The 27,707-nt window shown below is 49.2% G+C and overlaps 1 protein-coding gene across 2 annotated transcripts in view; it reads left to right on the top strand.

Annotated features, from left to right (window-relative positions):
* The window catches only part of OPCML (opioid binding protein/cell adhesion molecule like), a 1,278,294-nt gene that overhangs the window by 698,623 nt on the left and 551,964 nt on the right, over positions 1 to 27,707 (top strand). The window contains exon 2 of one of the 2 annotated variants that reach the window (XM_038754698.1): positions 22,258 to 22,342. In XM_038754698.1, coding sequence (XP_038610626.1) covers positions 22,258 to 22,342 — 85 coding nt within the window. Of the gene's footprint in view, positions 1 to 21,337; positions 22,343 to 27,707 lie in introns of those variants that run through there. The other variant, XM_038754697.1, reaches the window with a different exon arrangement.

Below are 27,707 nucleotides of genomic sequence, written 5' to 3'. Positions count from 1 at the left end.
AGATGTAAAAATATATTTAGGCGTAGCCAAGATAAATAACTGAATGTAAAATTTGAATAGATATATTCAAGAGAGCTGAGGATGGGTATAAATAAGTTCCTAAATGCTAGAACTGGCTGATGGATTTATAGAGCACAGGGTGTTGAGAAATTCATCCTAGAAAGTTTGTTGGAGAAGGGGGGATTTTAGGAGAAGCACTGTGTCCTAGTGGAAAGAGGAAGGCCTGGAAATCAAAGGATCTGGGATCTAATCCCAGCTCTGCCACTTGTCTATTGTGTGATCTAGTGCAAGTGCCTTAATTTCTATGGGCCCCAGTTTCCGTGGCTATAAAATAGGGATGAAATCCTACTCCCTCATTTCATTCATTCAATCATATTTATTGAGCACTTACTGTGTGCGGAGCACTGTACTAAGTGCTTGGAAAGTACAATACGGCAACGGAGACAATCCCTATCCAACAACAGGCTCAGCCTAGAAGGGGGAGACAGACAACAAACCAAAACAAGTAGACAGGCAAAACAAAACAAGTAGATACGTAGACAAGTTTAGTGATTTGCCCAAGGTTTTAGACAGTAAGCTCCATATGAGACAGGTACTCTGTCCAACCTGAGTACTTTAATAACTGTGGTATTTGTTAAGTGCTTACTAAGTGCTAGGGTGCCAAGTACTGTATTAAGCACTGGGTTAGATACAGGATATCAGGTCCCACATGGAGCTCACAGTCTAAAGTAGATGGGAAAAGAGTTATTGAATTTCTATTTTGCAGATGAAAGAACTGAGGCATAGAGAAGGTAAGTCAGTCAGTTGCATTTGAGTATTGTGTACAGAGCATTGAACTAAGCACTATGGAGCGTACAATATAATAACAGATGCATTCCCTGCCCACAACGAGCTTACAGTCTAGAGGAGGTGAAAGGCATTAATATAAACAAATAAATTACAGATATGTACATAAGTGATGTGGGGCTGGGACGGGGGATGAATAGGGAGGAAGTCAGAGTGATGCAGAAAGGAGTGGGAGAAGAGAAAAGGAGGCCTAAATCAGGGAAGATCTCTTGGAGGAGATGTGCCTTCAGAAAGGCTTTCAAGGAGGAGAGAATAATTGTCTGTCAGATACGAGGAGGGAGGCAGGATGTGGGCGAGTAGTCGGCGGAGAGGTAGACGAAATCGAGGTACAACGAGAAGGTTAGCATTAGAGGAGCAAACTGTGCAGGGTGGGGTGTAGTAGGATAATAGGGAGTTGAGGTAGGAGGGAGCAAGGTGATTAAGTGCTTTAAAGCACATGCTTTGCACATGCTTTGGGGAGCAGCATGGCCTAGTGGATAAAGCCCGGGCCTTGGGAGTCAGAAGGGCACGGGTTCTAATACCGGCTCCACCACTTGGCTGCTGTGTGACTTTGGGCAAGTCACTTCACTTCTCTGTGCCTCCATTCCCTCATCTGTAAAATGGGAGTTAAGAATGTGATACCTATGTGGGACAGGGACTGTGTCCGACCCAATTTGCTTGTATCCACTCCTGCGCTTAGAACAGTGCCTGGCACATAGTAAGCGCTTAACAAATACCATTATTATTATTATTAAAGGCAATAGTGAGGAGTTTCTGTTTGATGCGGAGGTGGATGGGTAACCACGGGAGGTTCTTGAGGAGTGGCCTGAATGTTTTTGTAGAAAAATGATCTGGGCAGCAGAGTGAAGTATGACTGGAGTGGGGAGAGACAGGAGGCTGGGAGGTCAGCAAGGAGGCTGATACAATAAATGAGGTGGGATAGGATAAGTGACTGGATAAATGTGGTAGCAATTTGGATGAAGAGGAAAGAGCAGATTTTTGCAAGGTTGTGAAGGTTAAGCCAACAGGATTTAGTGATGGATTGAATATGTGGGTTGAATGAGAGGAGGAGTCAAGGGTAATGCCAAAGTTATGGGCTTGTGAGACAGAAAGGATGGTGGCACCAGGTACAGTAATGGGAGAGTCACGGGGAGGACAGGGTGTGGGTGGGAGGATAAGGAGTTCTGATTTAGACATGCTAAGTTTGAGATGATGGGAGGACATCCAAATAAAGAGGTCTTGAAAGCAAGAGGAAATGAGAAACTGCAGAGAGGGAGAGAGACAGGACTGGAGATGCAGATTTGGGTATCATCTGCATAGAGGTGGTTGTTGAAGCCATGTGAGCAAATGAGTTCTCCAGGGAGTGGGTGTAAATGGAGAATAGAAGGGGACCCAGAACTGAACCTTGACGAACACCCACAGTTAGGGGTTGGGAGGTAGAGGAGGGGCCTGGGAAAGAGACTGAGAATGAGCAAGCAGCGAGATAGGAGGAGAATCAGTAGAAGACAGTCAATGAAGCTGAGGTTGGATAATGTTTCCAGGAGAAAGGGGTGGTTGACAGTGTCAAAGGAAGCTAAGAGGTTGAGGAGGATTAGGATGGAGAAGAGGTCATTGGATTTGGCAAGAAGGAGATCATTTGTAATCTTTAAGAGGGTGGTTTCTGTGGAGTGCAGGGGCTGGAAGCTAGATTGGAGGGGTTCAAGGAGAGAACTGGAGAAGAAGAACTTGAAATCGTGGGTGTGCAGCCATGTGGAGGAGCTATAATTGGAACCCTGATCCTCTCACTCCCAGGCCTGTGCTTTTCCCACTGGGCCATGGATCTACCGCAGTGCTTACAGTGCTTGGCACAAGTGCTGAACAAATGCCACACACACACACACAAAGGGGGGCTTTGGAAATGGGGAGAGATGTGGTCTATTTGAGGAGCAAGTTCCAAGCTGGGGGAACAGCTTGAGAGAGAGAAATGGAGGCAGGAAAGTCAAGAGCCCAGAAGAAAGGTCACGGCTCGTGCAGGGGCTGCTTAGCTTCACTAGATCAAGCGTGCCCATGACCTGAACCATCCACAGGTTTCCAGGAGACAGGAATGGCAGGGGGGCATTGGTCCCCCCGTGCACCATCTCCTAGGGAAGGCATGCAAATCTCACTCTTCCTCCATGGAGGGAATGTCACCCGCCAGTCCTTCGATGTCAATTGTTGGCAACCTTCTAGACTGTGAGCCAGCTGTTGGGTAGGGACCGTCTCTATATGTTGCCAACTTGTACTTCCCAAGCACTTAGTACAGTGCTCTGCACACAGTAAGTGCTCAATAAATACGATTGAATGAATGAACTGGAGCTACGATGGCATCCAGTATGAAAGCAGAGGGGTTTATTTACCCCATGGGTTTCCTTGGATCATTGTTTGGGATACATCAAGTCACATTGCTTGTGAACTATCTAGGGTTGTCTTTCAAACCTTGTTTTGGGTGTGTCTGCAGTCAGCATTATCCAGTAAAACCCTTCAAGGGGCTCATATTTGTCTTTCAGCCTCCCTCTTCACCTTCACCCCTGATTCTTCTTTTCCTTCTCCTGCAGGCTCTCTCCTGCTCTTCCTCTCTCCTCTTCTCGCAAGACTTTTTGTTTTTGTGCTGACTGTCTCTGGGTCAGCCCTCCTGCCACTCAATTCATTCATTCATTCAATCATATTTATTGAGCGCTTACTGTGTGCAGAGCACTGTACTAAGTGTTTGGGAAGTACAAGTTGGCAACATCTAGAGACGGTCCCTACCCAGCAGCGGGCTCACAGTCTAGAAGGGGGAGACAGACAACAAAACAAAACATATTAACAAAATAAAATAAATAGAATAAATTTGTACCAGTAAAATAGAGTAATAACTCTGTACAAACATATATACATATATACAGGTGCTGTGGGGAGGGGAAGGAGGTAAGGTAGAGGGGCTGGGGAGGGGGAAGAGGAGGAGAGGAAGGAGGGGGCTCAGTCTGGGAAGGCCTCCTGGAGGAGGTGAGCTCTCAGTGGGGCTTTGAAGGCATTGATTATTTGAAAGCTTTGAAGGCTTTGATTATTATCATTATTATTAATCAATCAATCGTATTTATTGAGCGCTTATTGTGTGCAGAGCACTGTACTAAGCGCTTGGGAAGTACAAGTTGGCAACATATAGAGACAGTCCCTACCCAACAGTGGCCTCACAGTCTAAAAGGGGGAGACAGAGAACAAAACCAAACATACTAACAAAATAAAATAAATAGAATAGATATGTACAGGTAAAATAAATAAATAAATAAACAAACAGAGTAATAAATATGTACAAACATATATACATATATACAGGTGCTGTGGGGAAGGGAAGGAGGTAAGATGGGAGGATGGAGAGGGGGACGAGGGGGAGAGGAAGGAAGGGGCTCAGTCTGGGAAGGCCTCCTGGAGTAGGTGAGCTCTAAGTAGGGCCTTGAAGGGAGGAAGAGAGCTAGCTTGGCAGATGGGCAGAAGGAGGGCATTCCAGGCCCGGGGGATGACGTGGGCCAGGGGTCAATGGCGGGACAGGCGAGAACGAGGTACGGTGAGGAGATTAGCAGCAGAGGAGTGGAGGATGCGGGCTGGGCGGTAGAAGGAGAGAAGGGAAGTGAGGTAGGAGGGTGCGGGCTGGGTGGTAGAAGGAGAGAAGGGAAGTGAGGTAGGAGGGGGCGAGGTGATGGACAGCCTTGAAGCCCAGGTTGAAGAGTTGCTGCCTGATGCACAGATTGATTGGTAGCCACCGGAGATTTTTGAGGAGGGGAGTAACATTCCCAGAGCGTTTCTGGACAAAGACAATCTGGACAGCAGCATGAAGTATGGATTGAAGTGGGGAGAGACACGAGGATGGGAGATCAGAGAGAAGGCTGATGCAGTAGTCCAGACGGGATAGGATGAGAGCTTGAATGAGCAGGGTAGCGGTTTGGATGAAGAGGAAAGGGCAGATCTTGGCAATGTTGCGGAGCTGAGACTGGCAGGTTTTGGTGACGGCTTGGATGTGAGGGGTGAATGAGAGAGTGGAGTCGAGGATGACACCAAGGTTGCGGGCTTGTTAGACGGGAGGGATGGTAGTGCCGTCAACAGAGATGGGAAAGTCAGGGAGAGGGCAGGGTTTGGGAGGGAAGACAAGGAGTTCAGTCTTGGACATGTTGAGCTTTAGGTGGTGGGCAGACATCCAGATGGAGATGTCCTGAAGACAGGTGGAGATGCGAGTCTGGAGGGAGGGGGAGAGAGCAGGGGCAGAGATGTAGATCTGGGTGTCATCAGCGTAGAGATGATAGTTGAAGCCGTGGGAGCGAATGAGGTCACCAAGTGAGTGCGTGTAGATCGAGAACAGAAGGGGACCAAGCACTGAACCTTGGGGAACCCCCACAGTAAGGGGGTGGGAGGGGGAGGAGGAGCCTGCAAGAGACTGAGAACTCAATGCTGAGCTTCCCCTAGTGGCTCTGTACTGCAAGCTGGGGTGGGACATGACAGAATCAGGCTGTTTGGCCCTGCCCTCCCAGACTAGTATTCTACAGTTTTCTCCCACCTAAACTGGGTGGATGATAAGAAACCAAGAGCAAAGCCTGGGAAAGACTAAACTGGACTTGTGTCCTCTGGGATCTTACTACAGACTGTATGGAAGTCTGCCAGAAGGAGAGACTGAAGAGATTGATAAATTCAAGTCCCCTGGCTTGGCCAAATCTGTCATCCCTTCCCCGACTTGGGCACATGATGCCCTCTGGGCACCCACATCACCCTGCAGCTGGGAGCCGTGTACCGGCAGAATGGTCTGCCTTCTTCTCTGAGCACAGATGGAGCTCCGTGAGCCTGCCGTGGCTGCAAGATGTTGGTGGAAATACGGTGAGAGCAGCTTTTCATGCTGCGTCTTGGCTCTCTGGATCCTGGCTCAAGCAGGAGCCAGTGAGCAAAGAGGCTAACAGAAAGCAGAAAACAAAGGAGGAGAGCTGAGCAGCAAACACTTGGAGACAACAGAGACTGTAGGAAGTGTCACAGACAAGGAGTCAGAAGACTAAAGTACAGCATGTAGTCGGGGCTTTGCCTGAGATATGCTGTGAGACCGTCTACGAAGCACTTAACCTCCCTTAGCCTCAGGTTCCCCACCTGTAAAATGGGAATAATAATTCTTGTACTCTAAATCTTTATTCCCTCAAATCCCATCCCTTCTAATTGACCCTCTCACTTAGTTCAGTCTCTCTCTTTTGCTCTCTCCCTCTCTCCCCTCCTTCACTTTCTCCTTGAAATAATGCAATGCATATGAGGTCAGAGGTGTTGAAGCTTAAAAGCTAAGTTGGTCTTCTGCATCTGATGTAAAGCAAATACTGTTTGGAATAAGACAAAGCAAGTAAAACCCAAATAGACTTAAGTGCATGGTGTCCAGTGAGGCCCCAGTTAATCTTTGGCTGGATCAGCTATGAAAGGTGACCTGTCTTTATGTTGAGAGTAATTAATGGGAGACTTTTTGAGTGGTGGTTAAATCCAGGTAGAGGAAAGACTTGACCTTCGGGAGCTTGAAAATAGAATATTTACCATGGAGGCAATGGGATTGCCCTCATTTTCATGTCCCCTTCATTTTGGGAAAAGCTGGAAAATGTCCTTGTCCCTCCTCCTGGTGATCCTTTACTTTGTTTTCTACTCTATTTGGCATGACAGCCCCCCAGGCTGGGCAAGAACAATTACTTGGGGGATGAGAAGCACTAGTCAGGCCAACTGCTGATGCAGGGGCCAATTTGGAGGGTTTGTTTACAGGGCTGTACTGTGCTAATTTCCGTGAAACCTGGGCTCTGTCTGCCAAACCCAGGGATCACCAGGAGTCAATGATGTGCTTGGACTTTTAGAGGTACAGTCTGGGTGTGGGTGTGGGGATCACCCCAGTTCTTGGTACTGTGATGCTCCATGGAAAGCTTCCTCCCCATGTGATTTACGGTCAGGCGGCTTCTCTCCTCCATCCCCACAGAGGCCCAGGGAGAAGGTGAAAGAGGAGGGGGGTAATGTAAGAGGGTGGATAGCCATGCATAAATCTATTCAATAGTAGCCAACCACAGAGTGGGGAGAGGAAATTTTCTGTCAGCTGGGCTGTCCCCAAGTGCAGAGAGTTGCTGTTGACACAGAGAGCTGGGACACAGTCTCCCTTGTTGGACTCCTACTTCCCCTGTCCACTGTCAATAGTGAGAGGCAGCTCCCACCCACCCGAACTCAGAACGTTGCTGCCTTTCCAGCCTTTCTCTCACCACCTCCTAGGCAATGACATGTGGTCTGAAAACCCAAAGAGTCTTGGACTAGGGGGTAAAACTGGTGGGGGGCCTTCCTCAACCATCTGCTGACCGCACGGTTGCCCAGAAACTCCTGCTACTCAAGGATGCGTGGCTCCGTGGAAAGAGCCCGGGCTTTGGAGTCAGAGGTCATGGGTTCAAATCCCGGCTCTGCCAATTGTCAGCTGTGTGACTTTGGGCAAGTCACTTCACTTCTCTGTGCCTCAGTTACCTCATCTGTAAAATGGGGATTAAGATTGTGAGCTCCACGCGGGACAACCTTATCACCCTGTATTCCCCCAGGGCTTAGAACAGTGCTTGGCAAATAGTAAGTGCTTAACAAATACCATTATTATTATTATTATTATTATTCATTCATTCAATCATATTTATTGAGCACCTGTCATGTACAGAGCACTGTACTAAGCTCTTGGAAAGTACAATTCAGAAACAGAGACAATTCCTACCCAACAACAGGTTTACAGTCTAGATGTTACATATATTGGGGGTTTGAGCAGGGACCATCCAACCCATAAATCTCCTCTCCTTCCCCTCTGATTCTCACACTTCCAGAGACAAGAATCCTGCTGGACTAGGGTTACCCCAATTCTCTCACTGATCCCCAGATCTCCATTTACACACCTGTGTGGTAGATCTCTTTCTTACAGCAGTTTACTGAGTTAGTCCTTCTTTGGAGGGAGCTGTGTTATTAATCTTTCATTTGAAAGATGTCCTACCTTAATTTCACTGTCACCAGTCAATGGTTTGAAGCCTCTGCTCCACAACTGAGCATCCTCTCACCTCTTTAAATTATTGTATTTACTAAGTAATTACTCTCTGCCAAGTACTGTGCTGAATTTTGGAGGACATACAAGACAATCCGGTCAGACACAATCCCTATCCTATACAGGGCTCACAGTCAAAGACAAGAGGGAAGAGTAAGTGTTTTAACCCCATTTTAGAGATGAAGAAACTGAGATACAGAGAAGTGACTTATCCAAGATAAGTAGGTGAGTGGCAGAGACAAGACTAGAACCCAGGAATCCTTTCCACTAGGCTACACTGTCTCCTTAGCCATCTCATCCCTCCTCCTGTCACACTGCGAAGTTGCCCAGCTACAGAGTTGGGCCCAGTATTCCCTTAGGGCAGTGAGTGACACCAGTTCATTGCATACAGAAAGAGGTCAGAGCAAATGATCACATGACTGACTTGTCAGAAACAGGCTGGGGTCTGGGGAAAACAAATTGCCAGGGAACTGGAGGAAGGCAGTGTTGCGGGAAAGAACTGTAGAAAGACAGAATATCTTGTCAGAGAGAGAAAAGTGTTGGAATTAATTCATAAACGTGTTGGATGGAAATTAGCAGCCGAAGAGAAGAGGAGATAGAGGGCGAGAGGAGGGGAAGGAGGCAGACAGATGGAGAGGGGGAGGGAGCCAGAGGAAAATGGAGCAGAAGAGACAGCTTTATCTCACATGCTTGTTTTACCACCAACTAAACTGCTTTAGCTGAGCTCCCACTCTGCCACCTCAGAGCAGTCCTCGTTATCCTCCTCCACCATACACCTCTTCTCCCTTCCCACCACCTCCCGCCCCCTTATGTCATAACAGTTGTGCTTTCCGGACTTTGGGAATATTCCAAGTGCCTTTGTCATCTCCGTTAGACTCCAAACACTTGTGGGACCTGTCTGATTTGGAACATATAGGGCCAATCGGGAGGGAGCTGCCAAGTGAAACTATGTTCTGACCCCCAGGTGTCACCCAGATGTGCTCCAACTTTAGGGACCCTTGGATCCCAGGGAATTCAAGGGGCTCACCAACAGGCAGCAAGAAAGTGTTTCTTTGAGGGAATGACCCAACAGCTTCCACTGAAAAAGGCTTTCTCCAACTCTCTGTAGAGCGTGGAGAGGTGGGAGGGTCCCTGGGCAGGCATCACGGTGGTGACTTGCTCTGCTGGGGTCCTTCGTTTGAGGTCTCAAGGAGTTGTAGACCTTCCTCTCCCTATCCTGGGGAGCTGATGAACCGGAATTGGGAGAATCCAATGGGCGTGATACCTTGTCAGCTGTGGGTCCTCGCTCAATTGTCCAGGTGGCTCAGTCTCAGGGAATGAAACAGGAATTTAGCATCAATGCTCAGTAATCAATCATAGAAGAGGTACAGTTGGGAGTGGAAGAAGGGAGAGAGTGGCAAGGGCAAACAGCTTAGACTCACGAAAATAATAATGATTGTGCAATTTGTTAAGCACTTACTAAGTGCCACACACTTTACTCAATAATGGGGTAGTTACGAGATAAACCAATGGGACACTATTCCTATCCCACTTGGGGCTCCTGGTCTAAGGAGGAGGGAGATCAGGCCCAGAGAAGACAATTGACTTGCCCAAGCAGCTAAGTGCAGAACCAGGAGTAGAACCCAGGTCCTCCAATCCCTGACTCATGTTCTTTCCACTAGACCACACTCTTTTCACTCAACCTTGCCGGGCCTCAGTTTTTCTTTCTTCAACAAGTAGGTGATAATTTCTTTGTCAGAAATGGTGTGAGGATAGTCAGCTCTCTTGCACTTATTGGTGGCATTAGCCCAGTGGAGTGGAACAAATAAGGAAACAAACTGTACCTACCCAGAAAAAGAGTGCCCACCCCAGGGGCCTACCGCCCATGGAAGTAAGTAAGGAGAGTTTTTCATTAAAGTGTGCCACCAGGATCCATACCATTATTATTGCTTTCGGTATCAGTGCCCCCAAGGCCTTCTGCAGGCAGAGCAATGAGGTCTGAGCTCTCTCCCCTGCTCCTACCTTTCTGCAAACTGGTGGCACACTTTAATGGAACAATACTCCTTACTTACTCACTTCCATGGGCGGCAGACCCCTGGGGTGGGCACTCTTTTTTGTCTCCTTATTCGTTCCACTCCATTGGGCTAATGCTGAGAGACGCAGGGTTTTGTATCATAAATATGCAGAGCATGTACCCCATATACATTTTTTAGTGTACATTCAGAGAGCCTTGATGAAATCCAGTCTCAGGTAAATAGATGCTGGGGCTGTCTTCAGTTTATGCATTTCACACTGATGTTTTTGCAGCAGTCACTACAAATCCCATTAGGTAAAAGCAAGCTCTCTGAGAGGCCTGGAGGAATGGGAGTTAACCTTCTAGATCCAGTTTTCCTACAATTCAGCCTCAGTGGGTCAGCGTAATGCAGAGAACACAAGTCATCATCATCATCATCAATCGTATTTATTGAGCACTTACTATGTGCAGAGCACTGTACTAAGCGCTTGGGAAGTACAAATTGGCAACATATAGAGACAGTCCCTACCCAACAGTGGGCTCATAGTCTAAAAGGGGGAGACAGAGAACAAAACCAAACATACTAACAAAATAAAATAAATAGAATAGATATGTACAAATAAAATAAATAAATAAATAGAGTAATAAATATGTACAAACATATATACATATATACAGGTGCTGTGGGGAAGGGAAGGAGGTAAGATGGGGGGATGGAGAGGGGGACGAGGGGGAGAGGAAGGAAGGGGCTCAGTCTGGGAAGGCCTCCTGGAGGAGGTGAGCTCTCAGCAGGGCCTTGAAGGGAGGAAGAGAGCTTAGCTTGGCGGATGGGCAGAGGGAGGGCATTCCAGGCCTGGGGGATGACGTGGGCTGGGGGTCGATGGCGGGACAGGCGAGAGCGAGTGATGAAGTTTCCCAAATTGCTCCAATTATAGTCAAATGGGTTCCAGAATCTCCTTCCCATCTGCCAGTCTCTCTCCACCTAAATGCCCTGGTGGTTGATAAAGCCCATGGAGCGAAGAAGGCTGGGTCGAGGGCGTGGCCTAGTGTCAAGAGCACGGGCTTGAGAGTCACTTTCTCCGCCACTTTTCTGCTTTGTGACCTTGGGCAAGTCATTTAACTTCTCTGTGCCTCAGTTACTTCATCTGCAAAATGGGGATTAAGACTGTGAGCCCCATGTGGGACAACCTTATATATACCCCAGTGCTTAGAAAAGTGCTTGACACATAGTAAGTGCTTAATAAATACCATCATCATCATTATTATTAAAAGGCTCTAAGTGGTTTATTTCTTACTCTATGAACAGAGCAAAGACATTAGTTGGTTATCAGAAATTCCTGACCGATCAGCATTTGAGGATTGAGGAAGGGCTGAGGAGAGAGCCAATCTATAGCAGGAGGAGTGGGTAGGTGGGAGGTGCTGGGAAGAGGAGAGACTTTCCCATGAGGAGTCATTTATTTATATTAATATCTGGCTCTCCCTCTACAGTGTGAGCTCACTGTGGGCAGGGAATGAATCTACCAACGCTGTTGCATTGTACTCTCCTAAGCGCTTAGGACAGTGCTCTGCACACAGTAAGCCCTCTATAAATACCACTGATTGAGTGACTGAGTCAGAGGAAGAATGGCAGAACTGTGATCCCCTTAGCTGAATCTTCTATTGGGCCTCTTGCTTTGCCTTCCCTGCTTTCTCTCCTACCTCTAGTTACAGGCCCTCTTCCCTTCTTCACTCCTCTCCCCTTAAGCACTTAATACAGTGCTCTGCATACAGTAAGTACTCAATAAATACGATTGAATGAATCTGCTTCATTCCCGGGTAGCTTTTAGACTAGTTTTATTCAACTCCTCCTCAGGTCCTAAGCTCTGCCAGACCACATCTATTTATCTTTCAGAAAAGTTCTTCCCACAAAGGGAGACCTACAAGTTTTATTTTTCCAAACTACTTATTCACTCTTTTCTCCCACCTTACCCCAGCTCACACATTTCATTCCTTTCATCCCAGCCTAACTCACTATTCTTTGTCCCCAGTTCCCTCTGCTGTTACTCTTGTTTGCACCCTCCCTTCTGGCTTGGACTGCTTTCCCCTAAGCATCTGGCAGACCATTGCTCTCCACATCTCCAGAATCTCTCTGAAATCACACCTTGTCCAGGAGGCCTTCCCCGGTTTATTTCTCTTTTCCCAACTCTGTATTTCCACAACTGCCATTTGAGCACCTCTGCATCACCCCAGTGGAGAAGCAGTATGGCATAGTGGATAGAGCACGGGGCTGGGAGTCAGGAGGTCATGGGTTCTAATCCTGGCTCTGCCACCTGTCTGCTGTGTGACCATGGGCAAGTCCCTTTGCTTCTCTGTATCTCAGTTACCTCATCTGTAAAATGGGGATTGAGACTGTGAGCCGCACGTGGGGTTAGGGACTGTGTCCGTCCTGATTTCCTTGTATCCACCCCTGTGCTTTGTACAGTGCCTGGCACATACTAAGTGCTTAACAAATGCCATAATAATAATAATCATCATTATTGTTAATAAATATTTGGGTGCTCATACCCTCACTGCAGCAGTAAAGCATATACCTTTGTATTCTATGGCCTTCTTCTATCTGTATTATACTTCAGCAAATGTCTTCCCTGCTAGCTCCTTGAGGGCAGAAGCCATGCCTACTAATTGTATTTTACTCTCCCAAGTGCTTAGGTGAGGATGGGGAGAAGGAGACAAAGGGAGGTGTCTGGGTTCAAGAGAGCAATAACTTTTGTCTTTTGTTCCGGAGCCAGGGGGAGAGACTCTTTAAGGTATGAAATCTAGTGAGCTGCAATTGTGACAAGTGACTGGGCTTTCGGACCCTAATTCCAGACCTGTAGCTCCAGGGGACTAAGATAGGAAAAAATACTTGGCCTGGTGAGGATAACCCTCATTTTTCCCAGAGCAGAGGTGAGTCCAAATAGCAGACACAGCCCTCTGAGATGCTTTCCCATAAACCTTTTCTACCTGAACAAGGGGGGAATTATAATAGTGGTATTTGTTAAGCATTTACTATATGTAAACATTGTGGTAGATGCAGATAATCAGGTCAGACACAGTTCCTGTCCCATATTGGGCCCACAGTCAAAGGGGCAGGGGAGAACAGGTATTGAATCCCCATTTTGCAGATGAGGAAACTGAGGCACAGAAAAGTTAAATGTCTTCCTCAAGGTCACACAGGAAACAAGTAGTTAGAATCTAGGTCCCCTGACTCCCAGGACTGTGATCTTTCAACTAGGCCACACTGTGCTGGGGAGCGGTAGGTGGGCCTGTGAGGAGGCATGGGAGCAATGATGTATGTAACCTAGGGCTCAGAACAAATGTGGTGGGCTGGGAGCCTACTCTAGTAGGAAAAGTAACAACAGTTTTATTGAGCTGAATGTCACTCAAACTAAACTGCACAGCTACACTGGGTGGGTCCTGTGCGGAGAATGGGTGACAGCAAGAGACCCAAACAACTGCTGTGGGGAGAGCTGAAATTGGGAAACCAAAATCAGTCCATCAGTTCATCATATTTACTGAACCCTTACTGTATGCATAGCACTGAATTAAGCACTGGGGGAAGTACCCTATAGCAGAGTTGGCATCGACCCCCGGCCCACGTCATCCCCCAGGCCTGGAATGCCCTCCCTCTGCCCATCCGCCAAGCTAGCTCTCTTCCTCCCTTCAAGGCCCTACTGAGAGCTCACCACCTCCAGGAGGCCTTCCCAGACTGAGCCCCCTCCTTCCTCTTCCCCTTGTCCCCCTCTCCATCCCCCCGTCTTACCTCCTTCCCTTCCCCACAGCACCTGTATATATGTATATATGTTTGTACATATTTATTACTCCATTTATTTATTTTACTTGTACATATCTATTCTATTTATTTTATTTTGTTAATATATTTGGTTTTGTTCTCTGTCTCCCCCTTCTAGACTGTGAGCCCACTGTTGGTTAGGGACTGTCTCTATATGTTGCCAACTTGTACTTCCCAAGCGCTTAGTACAGTGCTCTGCACACAGTAAGTGCTCAATAAATACGATTGATTGATTGATAGATACAAATAAATACATGAAATTATGGGTATGTATGTAAGTGCTACAGGGCTGAGGGAAGGGTGAATAAAAGGTTCAAATCAGTGCAAGGGAGACAGAGAAGGGAGTGGGAGAAGAGGAAATGAGGGTATAGTTGGGGGAGAAATGTATTTTTCATAAGATTGTGAAGGTGGGGAGAATTATTGTTGGTTGGGTATAAAGCAGGAGACAGACCAGGCGCAGGATGAGGGTGAGGGGTCAGCGGTAAGATAGATGAGATAGAGGTACAAGGTAGTAGGGCAGAGGAAATGTTTTAAGGATATAGTGAAACAAAGCCTCAGACCCAAGCACATCCCAGCTGAAAATCGGGAGTCAGTTGCTGAGGAGAGACGAGAATGGTATGCTGCTCTCAAAAGAGGAGTGGCTCTTTTTGAGGAAAAGCTCCTTAAAGTACAAGAGTCAAGGAGGCTTTTCCCAATTTCCCAATTTCCGCTCTCCCAATTTCCGCTCTCCCCACAGCAGGAAACAGATCTAGGTACTGAAAACCTTAAACAGGAAAAGATAAAGGACAGCTTTTTGTGTGCACAATTGTGTCGGGGCTGTGGGTTCTGCATTGGTCTTTTCAGCACCACAGGCATTCAAAGGTGAATTTTTTTCCAACTTCTTTAAATAGAAACCTACCTGAGCATATTCATATTTATTGAGTGCCCTTTGGGAGAAATACACTGGATTAGATACTTGGAAAAGTACATCAGAAAGACTAATCAATCAGGAATATTCATTGATTGCCTATACTGTGTGCAAAGCACTGTACTAAGTGTTTGGGAGAGTGCAAGAAAACTAGTAGACATGATCTCCCACAGATAACTTTCAGTCTAGCAGCCACACATTCCCTGCTCACAGGAAACTTATACTCTAACCCCATCCAACAGACAGGATAATTGTCCATGATGCTAGTCCACTGGGAGGTACATAGGATGACATGCCTGCTCTTTAGAGAGTAAGGTTGATGATGATGATGGTATTTATTAAGTGCTTACTATGTGCCAAGCACTGGGGTAGTTATAAGTTGATCAGGTTGTCCCATGTGGGGTTCACAGTCTTAATCTCCATATTCCAGATGAGGGAACTGAGGCACAGAGAAGTTAAGTGACTTGTCCAAGGTCACAAAGCAGACAAGTGATGGAACCGGGATTAGAACACACAGTACTGATCAGAGGCCAAGCGCTTAGTACAGTGCTCTGCACACAGTAAGCGCTCAATAAATACGATTGATTGATTGATTGATTCCTCTCCCCCTCCTCCCCGTCTCCATCCGCCCGCCTTACCTCCTTCCCTTCCCCGCAGCACCTGTATATATGTATATATGTTTGTACATATTTATTACTCTATTTATTTTACTTGTACCTATCTATTCTATTTTATTTTGTTAGTATGTTTGATTTTGTTCTCTGTCTCCCCCTTCTAGACTGTGAGCCCACTGTTGGGTAGGAACTGTCTCTATATGTTGCCAGCTTGTACTTCTCAAGCTCTTAGTACAGTGCTCTGCACACAGTAAGCGCTCAATAAATACGATTGATTGATTGATTGATCTCCCTCAGCCCTTCTGGGAAAGCATATAAAAGTGTAGTTTGCCTCTTAGACCACCTGGAAAATGCCCAGATGTCCTGTGAGGTAGGTCAGCCCTAAGCACAATATTTTAGTGGTGATGTTTCTGCTGACTCCCTGATGTCTGTGACTTGCCTGGCACCCTAGAGCATCAGAAAGTCTACAAGCAAGTCCTCTTAGGCAAAGTGGTCCTTCAAAGCCACAGGAAATGCTGTACTCGCCATTGGCTACGGGCCCCGTCTCAACATCATCAGCAGAACCTGGATTTCGAGTCAGTTGTCCTGGCCAGTTATCAGAGTCTGTCCTCCCTCTCTTTCTCCCCGCTACCTTTCAATCCTCTCTTCATTCCCTCTCATCATTTCTCCCTACATTAAGCTTCCCCACCCTTCTGTAAAATGAGTCTCTGAACACTCACTGAATCCGTGAAATTGGGTGTCCCACACAGAGAGGCACTAATCTAACCCAACTGTTAGAATCCTACTTTCTCTCTAGCTCCATATTGCCCCCTTTCTCTCTGGCCAGTGCTTCACTCTCTCCCTTCCCCACTGTCCCTCATCCGGCGCTTAGAACTGTGCTTTGCACATAGTAAGCACTTAATAAATGCCATCCTTATTATTATCCACCACTTGTCAGCTGTGTGACTTTGGGCAAGTCACTTAACTTCACTGTGCCTCAGTTACCTCATCTGTAAAATGGTGATTAAGACTGTGAGCCCCCTGTGGGACAACCTGATCACCTTGTAACCTACCCAGCTCTTAGAAGAGTGCTTTGCACATAGTAAGCACTTAATAAATGCCATTATTATTATTATTATTATGCAGATCCATTCACCAACAGGGGAAACTTCCTCTACACTGTTCCTCAGTCCTAGGCCGGCAGAGGAGCAGGGGTAGCAGAGATAATGAATGCAGCAACCTCCGTCTGGATTCAGCTTGTGCCAGTTCATCCAGGCACTAGGTTTGATGCTGCTGCTGTTGCTGTTAACCTAGTTTCTGATTCTGATATCCCGGTTTCTGATTCTGATATCCCGGTTTCTGAAGCGACTCCCTTTCTTTTTCCTAACTTGGCAAGCAAGGTCTTCCTGCTGCTGCCCCCTCGTGACAGCCCATCACCTCCAAACCCAATTCTTCAAAGAACTAGATCTTCGAAGGGAGGAAGGGGAAGGGATTTCAGATTTATGCTCCCCCAAAGCTATTAGTACTCAGATCGGATGGAGTTCATTAAGTACTGGGCCAAGGACTGGGCTAAGCCATGGGCTAGATATAAGCTTTACAGTGTGTCATTGCTTTTCCTCCTTCCCCACGGCACAGGGGCTCCGGTCCAATTGTCCTAGCTGCACTGGTGGAGCTGCTCCTTGATGCCCCCGACTTACCCAGTTGGAAGGAGACTAGGGCCCAGCCACGAGGAGTGGTGGGTCTGAGGACACTTTGAGTTGGTGCCAGGGTTGACTTATGCAAGTCCAAAGCAAGTGAGGCTTGCTCAAGACGCACCATCCAGGAGGTTGAGGTGGTTGAAAATTTTAAAGTTCCCAGCCTCCCTCTTCCTCTGCTCCTGCTACCGAGATCCCAACAGTGCTCTGAACACTGGAGTTGGGACCTCGGTAGCAGGAGCAGAGAAAGAGGGAGGCTGGGAACTTTAAAATTTTCAACAACCTCAACCTCCTGGATGGTGAGTCCTGAGCAAGCCTCACTCTGCTCTGAACACTGTACGCACTTAATAAAAAAAACTACTACTACCATTTCTAATACTGGCAGTAAGATAATGGCTCTAGAGCTGAAGGGGGAGAGGAAGCCCACTAGCTTTGAGCTTTCAGGTGGACTCATGTACTATGTTGTCATTGGGTCTGGGGCCGTCCCCCACCTAGGGATTGGGTGGCACTTTTTTTCCAAGTATCTGAAGCCATACCCAAGCAGGTCCAACATCCACTGGAACCAACACTGGTTTAAGAAGAGCCTTCAAGGATAGAAGGAGGAGAGTGCAGAGATGGTGCAGGGAGGTGAGCAGAAGGTGGAGACTGGTGGAAAGGATGGTGGTTCTGGTCTGGGGGAATCAGCAGGGTCAAAGTAACATGGGTCCAGCTGCAGGGGGTGTGAGGAGGGAAACAGGGATTAAAAATTGACCATTTAAGTCAGGAGCCCTGATCTGGAAACAGTTGGTAGCCCCTGGAGGCAGCAAGAATATGCTCAAATCCAGCACTTTGGACAAAGTCCCTCTAACAATTGGGAGCATTTATTGAGCACCTCCTGGATGCAGAGCACTGTGCTAAGTGCTTGGGAGAAGGCCTGGGAGTTAAAAGACACACTCGTGTCCTCACGGAATGTGCATTCTATACTCTCTGTTCCCTACCTTCCGCCTTGAAACAGGTTTGGCAAATGCTACTTTCTATCTGTTTCCTGGCAAAGGTGGAAGGGGTGAATGATGGGATCATTTCAGAACAGTGCTCTGGGCTCCTCTGGAGAAAGGTGTGGGACTGGCCAGTAACCTGCAGTTGAGACAACGCTGGGCCCTGCACACAACAAACCTGGCCTTGCAACACAGGAAACGTTCTGTGGGTGCGTGATGTGGCCAGAACTATGGGTTCAAAGTCAGCCTTTATGAATTTGGCAGCCAAGGGTGAACTGCAATTTTGGGGCCGACATGTGTGACTAAGAAAGACAACTCTCAGGATGAATCAGTACAGGTGTGGGAAAGGTTAAGACACCTTAGTCAGATACAACACAGATAGAGATTAAGGGGCAAGCACTTAGCAGTATTTCCCCCAATCTCAGCAATCGATCGATAGCAATCAATCTGACTGCCTAGTGGGTGCAGAGCACTGCGCTAAGTATTGGACAAAATACACTGGGATTAGTGGTCATGATCTGTGACCTTGGGATTCTTACAGCTCCATCGCTCAACTTTCTTCTCCAGTGACTGGGCCTGCACTGAAAAGTGGCAGAGCCTAATAGATAAATCCCCAGCAGAGGGTCAGGAGGCCTGAGTTCCACCCCTTGGGCGCTGTGTCACTTTGGGCAAGTCACCTAACTTCTCTGGGTCTCAGTTCCTCATTTGTAAAATGGGGATAATAATAATAATAATAATGGCATTTATTAAGCACTTACTCTGTGCAAAGCACTGTTCTAAGCACTGGAGAGGCTACAACGTGATCAGGTTGTCCCATGGGGGGCTCACAGTCTTAATCCCCATTTTACAGATAAGGTGACTGAGGCCCAGAGAAGTTAAGTGACTTGCCCAAAGTCACACAGCTGACGAGTGGTGGAGTCAGAATTTGAACCCATGACCTCTGACTCCAAAGCCCAGGCTCTTTCCACTGAGCCATGCTGCTTCTCCTGTTCTCCTTAGGCTGTGAGCCCTGAGTGGAACAGAGACTGTGTCTGATCTGCATATGTTGTATCTGCCCCAGCACTTAATACAGTGCTTGACACATAGTAAGTGCTTAACTAGTTTCACAGTTCTTATCATTATTATTATCCCGCTGGTCCCATTATTGGAGAAGGAATTTTATTGTTCAGGAAAGCAGCAAGGATTCAAATACTCCTTAATTCACGGTGAATCACAAGGAGAGGAGGCAAAGGTGACAGAGGAGGAGGAGAATTGATCCATCAATAGAATTTTTGAGCACTTGAGTGCTTGTTGGGTGCAAAGCACTGTAATAAGTATCTGTAAAAGTGTAATACATTAGTAGACTTGATCCCTACCCTTAAGGAGTTTACAATCTAGAGGAGGAGATGGACACTAAGATAAATTACAGCTAGGAGGAAGTAATAAGAGTCTAAAGCTATGTAACTATGTGTAAAGGTATATTCAGTCATACATTCAATCATGTATTCACCCATTCCATCCTGACATTTTGATGCTACTACCCATTTTATCCTATTCTTCCTCCCACTCCCACTAATAGTAAAACCATGCATGGCTGTCTGTGCATTGTGCTTGTGGTATACGCTACCAGGTGCTTAGCTTAGTGCTCTGAATACAGTTTCTCACTGCACTTGGGTACATATGGACCTCCATGATGCCCTAACTCATAGACATAGCCTTCTTCCTCCTAACCATCAATCATGGTTTCAGTGCCTTTCTCCCCCATAAGCTCCTTAAGAGCAGAGATCATGTCTGCCAACTTTATTGTACCTCTCCCAAGTGCTTTTTATGGTATTTCTTAAGCATTTACTACATGCCAAACACTGTTGTAAGCACTGGCATTAGTGGAATTAGGTCAGACACAGTCCCCGTCTCACTTGGGGCTCACAATCTGAGTAGGAGGGAGAACAGGTATCCCCTTTTTACTGTTGAGGAAACTGAGGCAGAGAGAAGTGAAGTGACTTGCCCGAGGTCACATAGCAAGCAAATGGCAGAGCCGTTTAGAACCCAGGTCCTCTTGACTCCCATGCCCGTGCTTTCTCCAGAGGCCATACTGCTGCTCAGTGTGCTTATTACAGAGGTCTGCACACAGTGGGCACTAGTAATTGATGGTATTAATAATTGATAAAGTGACCAGCCCAGGAGCAATGGAATATTTAATGGCCAGGAGAGCTCAAGTTCCTCTCTGAGGGACTATCCTTGGAAATGGCATCCAGGTCTGGCAGGTGGAGTGGTGATATCGGATATCATTGCCTTGGACATAAGGCTATGTCAATTGTGGAAGAACAATACTGTATCAGTTTGGGCATAGGATACCCACCTGTTGATGAGTCAAGATAAATCTTTATTGTAAAAGAGGAGGCAGGAATGAAGTAACTTTGTAAATTATCACAGGCCAGTTGGCTGAGAAGAAATAAGATTGTTCCCCAAAGAAACCAGGCAGCAAGTGGGTAAGCACCACCACTTGTCAGCTGTGTGACTTTGAGCAAGTCACTTAGCTTCTCCGGGCCTCAGTTACCCCATCTGTAAAATGGGGATTAAGACTGTGAGCTCCACGTGGGACGACGACCAGATCACCTTGTATCCTCCCCCCCCCCCAGCACGCAGAACAGTGCTTTGCACAAAGTAAGTGCTTAACAAATGCCATCATTATTATTAGCCATGGAAAACTTGACCAACTGATCTGGCATCCATCTCTGATGACTAGCTCTTGCTGCTTTCCTATGGTACCAGTCGGGGGAGAGATGGATGGGGACGTTTTTCAGGCTGCTAAAGCAAGACCTCGAGTGTATCTCCCTGTACCCGGTAGGAGAGAGGGCAAGGGGCACGCAGGAATCTGGAACTTGTTTGGCAGAGGAAAAGCCTTGATGGTGTTGGCAACCCACGGAGGAAAGAGCACAGCTAGAACAGGGACAATCAAGCCGGACTCAGCTCCCTGGTTTGGAACACAGAATCCCTACCACGGGTGGTGGCAGGGAGGGGGCTCAGGTTTGGAGACCACTAGGTTCTCCTTGATATGCCTCCCCCAGGAAATCCTGCAGAGCAGGTTGGTCTGCTTTCTTTGCTTGTTCCGCGGCTCCCTGGAGCTGGCCATGAAAGAGTTAAAGCAGGAATAGCGTTGAAGCGGGATGCCCCAACGAAAGGAGATCGCTCGCTCTCCCCGCGGCGGCCCTTCGCTGGTGGTTTCCTCGCGCCCGGGCTCCGAGCTGCAAGGGTTAACGAGGGAGCGCGCCTTGGCTCGCTCCCGTCCCCGAGATGAATGTGCTAAGTCTGAGCCGCTCAGTGTGTCTGGACCGGAGTGAAAGTGTCGGTCAGTGATGGAGTTGCTGCCATGACAACGGCGGGAGTCGGAGCGGGTGCGCGGCGGAGATGCGGCCGGGAAGAAGGAGATGCTGAAGCGGAGGGCAGCATTTGGCGCTGAGTTTGGCTCTGGCGAGGGTCCTGCCAGGCTCCCTCCTGCCCCGCCTGCGTCTTGCTCACCCTGAGCCGCCCGAGCGGGGCGTGGGGGAAGGTGGACCCCGTTCTCCGGTTCCAGCCCCGTGGCTCCCCCGCCTCCCTCTCCGGACCGGAGCGGAGCCGGAGCCGAGGAGCGGCGGGTCCCTCAGAGCCCGAGAGCCCACAGCGCTTGCTGATCCCGGACTGGCCGGAGAGGATCCAGGAGCCTCCCGTTGGGGGAATTTTCCCGGATTGTCTGGTGACGCTTGGGTGTCCCATCCCTGGAACTTTGGCTCTCCTCGGTGGCATGGAAGTTCCCTGTGATCTGAGGCTTGTTAAAAAATACATATATGTGTGATCAAATAAAATTATATTTCCTCCTCTTCCCAAGCAGCAGATTTTTATGACGGCTCCTCCTTCATGTCAGAGACACTTGCGTGGCTTCTTTGGGTTATAAAGTTTTGATGCCAGATCTCCGCAGCGCGTGCCCAACTGAATCTTAAAGTAGCAGCTGGAAGAGGGAAGCGGAGAAAAGGAGAGCGAGAGAGAGAGAGAAAGAGAGAGAGAGTGTGAGAGAGAGCAATCGTGACCTTCGCTGCCGCACTTTCCTTCTCTCGCCCTTCCCCTCCAGCTCCTCCTTGCCGGAGGGACCCCGCGGGAAACCTCCGGCCGGTGGATGCCGCTGGGGGAACTCGGCTGTCCGTCGAGCAGGAAGCTGAGGCTGGATTCTGGGGAGAAGCTGTAGAGTCCGAGGAGCCTGGGCTCCCCCCCGCGTCGGCCATCCCTGTGGGCCCTCCGTTGCCACCCCTCGTCCTCCTCCCTCACCCGCCCCCTTCCCGTGCCCGGCTCGGGGCAGCGCCGGCCGACGAGGATGGGGGTCGGCGGACGCTTGGTCCTGCCCTGGAGGGGCCTCGTGGTCCTGTCTCTCAGGCTGCTCTTCCTTGTGCCCGCAGGAGTGCCCGTGCGCAGCGGAGATGCCACCTTCCCCAAAGCCATGGACAACGTGACCGTGCGACAAGGGGAGAGCGCCACCCTCAGGTAGGGAGAAGCCCCGCTGCGGTGGGGCGGAGGGGGAGGAGGACAGCCATCAGGGCCAGGGTCTCGGGGCCGAGGCCATTGCCTGTGCTTGTGGGGGTGGTTAGGAGTGAGGGTGTGCCCAGTCTGCATCACATTGAGAGCCAGCTTGAGCTCTGGAGCAGGTGGAGGCCAATGGGGAGGCCCCATCGTGGTGGGCAGCCATTTTATGGCCTCCGACCTAGGGGGAGGGACCTCTCATGGTGGGCACCTATTTCATGGCCTTGGGCCTAGGGGAAGGCCCAGGATGCTGAGGGTCACTGTGAATCAGTGAGCGGGTACCAGGGAGACCAGTCTGGAGAGACTGAGTGAGTGCCAATCAAAGGGTCTGGCACTCCGGGATGGGCTGCTAGTCCCGGGCCTCTTTCTCAGCTCCGAACACGAGCAGGTGGTGGCAGAGAGCCGCACTCGGTTTGGCCAGGGGGGCTGACCCCGCCTAGTGTGTTCTCCGCTGTCCGCAGGTTCTGGTGTGCCTGGGAGTGTCCTGGCCCTTTAAGAGTCCACGCATGCAACTGTTAATATCAAATCAATCTGGTCCTCCTGGGGTGCAGATTATCAATTCTGAGGGAGGTGCTGCCTTCCAGAATTGCAGTGGAGGAGAAAAGACATGCAGCTTATATGCAGATGCGCTTCTTCTCTGAAAAGGACAGCAGAGCAATTCTGGGGTTGTCTTTAATGAGTTTCAGAACCAGCTCGCCAGCTTTGGGTTGGAAGCTGGGTGGAGGGGAGTTGGGGAGGGGCATTCTCTTAATGGAACATTTGGGGATCGGGGTGACTCAGAAGAGACTTTAAATCAAAACACAATCACTTTCCACTGGTTCAGCAGATATCTTCCTTATCCCCTTTAATGAGGCAGTGGGGTTCGAGGGACAGATTCAGGATTTTGTGTTTTGCTTGGACCCCGAGCGATTCTGGTGGAGGTAATGATATCAAGGTGAAACCTTCCCCTCCCATTCCTCCTCTCCCCCTCCCTTATCTCTCTTCCCCAACTTTGCCTTCAATTCCCTGCTGGAAAGGGCAGAGTTCAATCCAACACAGCAGAGCCTTCAATGAGAGTTCCCAGTACCTGACTCCTTTCCCAAAGCCCCTTGGGTTAATGAGGGGAAAGAGTTGGTTCTTGATGCCCCAAGTTGTATTACCGGCTGGCCGACTGCACTCCTGCCAGTGGAAGGAGTTTCTTGATTGCACCCTCTGGTTCTCCTCCCTCCATTCCCCTCCCTGGTCCCATGGTGGATTGGCGCATTTTACACTGTGAAATGTAATCAGGCGAAATCCTTCGAGATGGTCCCATAAAGGAGCAGTTCGTAGTTTCTGATCTGCTGTCTGCATAATTTAAATTATGACATCACCCAATCTTCCAAGTAGGGGGCGGCGCCTGGGAAGAGGGAGGCAGTACTTTTCTCCGGAGCTGGCCCTGTTGCAGAAGCAGGAGTCATAGAGTATCCAGGGATGGGTGTGGATTATGGGTGTGGATTATGGGGGTGGAGAGAGGACAGAGGAGCACGTGGCCTCCTTTGAGGCCTATTCCTGGAACCGACCCCCGTGGCAGGGGCAGTGGAGACCCCAGCCTGGGCTGCTGCCTCCGAATTCTCTCGGATGAGCACAGAGAGCTGCCGTGCCACTGTCACTGTTGTACCTTCATTACAATCCCCCTGCCCGGGTATCCACAGCCACCCTGAACAAAGAGGAGGCGGAGGAAAAACCAAAGTGCTCCGTCCCGGTTTCTCAGATGCGCAGATAAGGGATCGAGCGAGGGGAAGGAGCTTGGACTCTCCCAGATGGGAGCAGGGAGCTGCCTCTGCCACCGTTAAGGAGTGTGGGGATTGGGCCCCAGGTCGTCGGCAGATTGCGCCACGTTGGATCGGAGTTGAACCAATTTAACTTGGAATCAGTAGAACTGATAGGATGCTTGTACAAATTTGAAAGCCCACAGTATGTCTCTTCTGCAAACCACACCCCTATCGTCGACCCCCTTCCACCTCTCCTTCTCCCTGGTTCACCCAATCCAGACGAGCCCAGAGCAGTTCCAGAAACACACTCGCTGGGGTGCGGCGGAAAGCTTTGGAGCGGCCAAGTAAACCAGTACATAGGAGAGCCGATTAGAGGCCTGGCCTCCACCCCGAAGACTGTCACGCTGCCCCTTAACCTTTGCAAGCCCTGTTCTGATTTTTGAACAGATCCCTCCGTGGCGAGGGTGGGGAGAGTGTGGCCTAAAACAGTGCTGGTACCTGCCAGAAGTCACGTACCCCCTCTCTTAGGGCTAAAAGTTCATCAGGAACTTGGCAATTTGTGCCTAGGGTATTCTTGGATGCAGTAGCAGGGCATGGCCAGCAGAGGGCCGGCTTTGATCTACTTTTTATTTGGGGCTGGCCTGCTTTCCTGCTGTTAAGAGCCTAATCTTCAGCAGCTGGGCTTGGAAATGGGAATTGGGAATGTAAAGAGGGGGGAAAAAGCTGAATAGCTGCTTTTTGTGCCTCGCTGTAACTTTCCCCTTTAAGCCAAATAGTTATCTGTCACCTGATGACTTTCTTTTATGAGCGCACACGTCTCACAGGGAGCCTTACCAGAACGATGCCCCTCCGTGCTCATGCCACGTGGATGGAAAGAAACAGTACATTCATTTCCCCAGTCCTGCTCCTGACATAATAATAATGATGGCATTTATTAAGCACTTACTATGTGCAAAGCACTGTTCTAAGTGCTGGGGGAGATACAAGGTGATCGGATTGCCCCACAGGGGGCTCACAGTCTTCATCCCCATTTTACAGATGAGGGAACTGAGGCCCAGAGAAGTGAAGTGACTTGCCCAAATTCACCCAGCTGACAAGTGGCTGAGCCGGGATTTGAACCCATGACCTCTGACTCCAAAGCCCGGGCCTTTTCCATTGAGCCACGCTGCTTCTCAACATGATGCTTAGTTGGTCCCATGTCCCATCGGCTGGTCCCCTTCTCCTTTTTGGATTGCCAGCAGGGCAAGCACAGCTCCTCCCTGCAATAGGTAAGGCTTTATATATCTGCTCCCAGGGAATCAACCCTGGGCTTTGGATGAGCTGTTGTCAACCTTCTGAGCTGCCCCCAGAGGACTGGGGTTTGTTTTCAGGATGGGACTTTTGGATCCATTCAAACTCACCACCTGGGTCCAGTTGGGAGTGCTGTCCGCACTCCTGATCCTGGCTCTTGGCAAGGTTTGCTGGTGCAAAGGGGCTCTGGACTGAGGATTGAAAAACCCATTTGTAGGAATGAAATGTACCCACTGGGTGGCCATGGACAAGGGATTTTTTCTCCCCGTGGGCTTCAATTTCCCTCTTTCTAAAAGGGAGTGGAGGTGATGATTGTTTCCCCACTTCTGACCTCCCAGGGAGGTTGGGATGACAGATGGCTTGTTTGGTCCCAAGAAAAACTATGCTTCAGAACAATGCAAGATGGAATTTATAATATCATTCTTATCGCTGAACTATTTCACTGCCGATCAATCACTGGTGTTTATTGCATGCCTTTTGACTGTGAAGTCCTGTACCTAGGCAAAGTACAGTGGAAGCAAAATGCATGATCCATCGTCAGTCACTTCTCTTCCTAAAGGATGAGGACACGTGGGTACAGTCTTAAGTTGGCAGGCTCCGCCTTGAAGTCACAGTTCCTTTGAGGATCATCCCTAGGGCATCCTTACACCCCTGGGCAGAACCGGTTAGTAGTTTGGGTGGGTTCCGGGGGGCTTTTCAAGCTCAGATTTGAACCATCCCGAATCAGCTCCTATCTTTCCCCTCTCTGTCTTGGCAGGAGCTATATTGAGCTTAGAATAGTCCCCATGGTGGAGAGAAAGATAGGAAGGAGGGAGTTGCTGTTTGATGATCTCTGATGGACCCTGCCCTCCATTCTTCTTTCTCTCCCTCCCCACATAGGCAGGGTGATTGTTCTGATGTCCAGGCAATGTCCACTCCCATGCCTACTTTAGGGTCAGGGAGCTTCTCCAGTTGGCAGTGTAGCTGGGCAATGCCCAGTCTGTTCAGGGTTAATGTCTCCCAGGACTGGTCCCCCTGGCTGTGACATTCAACAGCCATCCTCAGGATTCCCCATGGAGAGGATACTCTGCAGCAGCTCAGGGCCAGTGAGCTGTTGGGAGAGAGAGGGAGGGTGTTCTGTAGTCCCATCCTGTCAGAGCATCACAGACTCCTGGGGACCAGGAGTTGTGGACATGGAGCCAGGAGACCTTAGTTTCCAACAGGATAGTGGGTGGACAGGGGGGCTCCCAGAGCTGCAGAGAGCCATTTACAGGCAATTTCAGTACTAGCAATAGCAGCAGCAAGGGGCAGCTGTGGTGTGAACCTGGAGGGCAAGCTGTGTGCCATGACTCAGAAGACGGCAGCACCAAGCTGCAGCCTCCTGCGGGGGTGAAGTGGATGACTGAGTCACCCAGAGTCTGGCTCGGAGTTCGCTTCGTGGAAATCTCGGAGCCTGGGGCAGCTGCCTTTGTCAGCTGAGTTTTCCTTCCTCTGGCCTCTGGGCTATCATCATCTGCAGTCCAGTCCCCGAACCCTGCTCCCCCTTGGCAGAGGGCTGGGCAGGGCACACCAGCTCAGTCCTTACCTGCAACCAGGAGGGACCCGCTGGGAGCCGCTGGTTCCCTAGTGAGGAGGGGGTGTCCTCTGTGCTCCATATGACCTTCCCCGGGGAAGATGTCTTAAATTGCTTTTTTTACGGTCCTGAGCCCTCGCAAGGGAATTGTAGCCCATTACAGTTTTAGGGGCTTGCAAGGATTAGTACTGCCGATTAGCGGGACGAAACGATTCTCAAACTCTTCCTTCTGCAAATTGACTTAGATGGGGTTGCATGACGCCCTGATTCTGGCAAGGTAACAGAGTGCTGTACCCGCTGGATATTGAAATGTGGCTACCTCTGCGGTCGGGCACAGTGCAGGATTTAAGTGGGCCTGGAATGAGGCTCAGGTGGTTTAGGCATCAGCCTGTTTGGAGGCTGGGCCGTGAGACCTCAGAGGGTACCTTCCAGCTTTTGGAGTCAAACTAACTCTCTTCCTCCCTTCAAAGCCCTACTGAGAGCCCACCTCCTCCAGGAGGCCTTCTCAGACTGAGCCCCCCTTTTCCTCTCCTCCTCCTCCCTCTGCCCTTCCCCTTCTCACAACACTTGTGTATATTTGTATTGAGTGGTCAAAGGAACTGGAATGTATTGAAATTTTGTGGGAAGGAAAGCGGATGACAATATCCTCAGCTGTGCAACCATACCAGGAGATGAACTTGATGTATCTCAACACCCCAATATGCCGGGGTGATCTAGGGGCATAGCACTGCTGAATTCAGGGACCCGGTGCCCACTC

Source organism: Tachyglossus aculeatus, chromosome 11 (genome assembly GCF_015852505.1).
Source record: "Tachyglossus aculeatus isolate mTacAcu1 chromosome 11, mTacAcu1.pri, whole genome shotgun sequence".
In the NCBI taxonomy this organism is placed as follows: Eukaryota; Metazoa; Chordata; class Mammalia; order Monotremata; family Tachyglossidae; genus Tachyglossus; species Tachyglossus aculeatus.
This window is presented reverse-complemented; position numbering and strand designations above follow the sequence as displayed.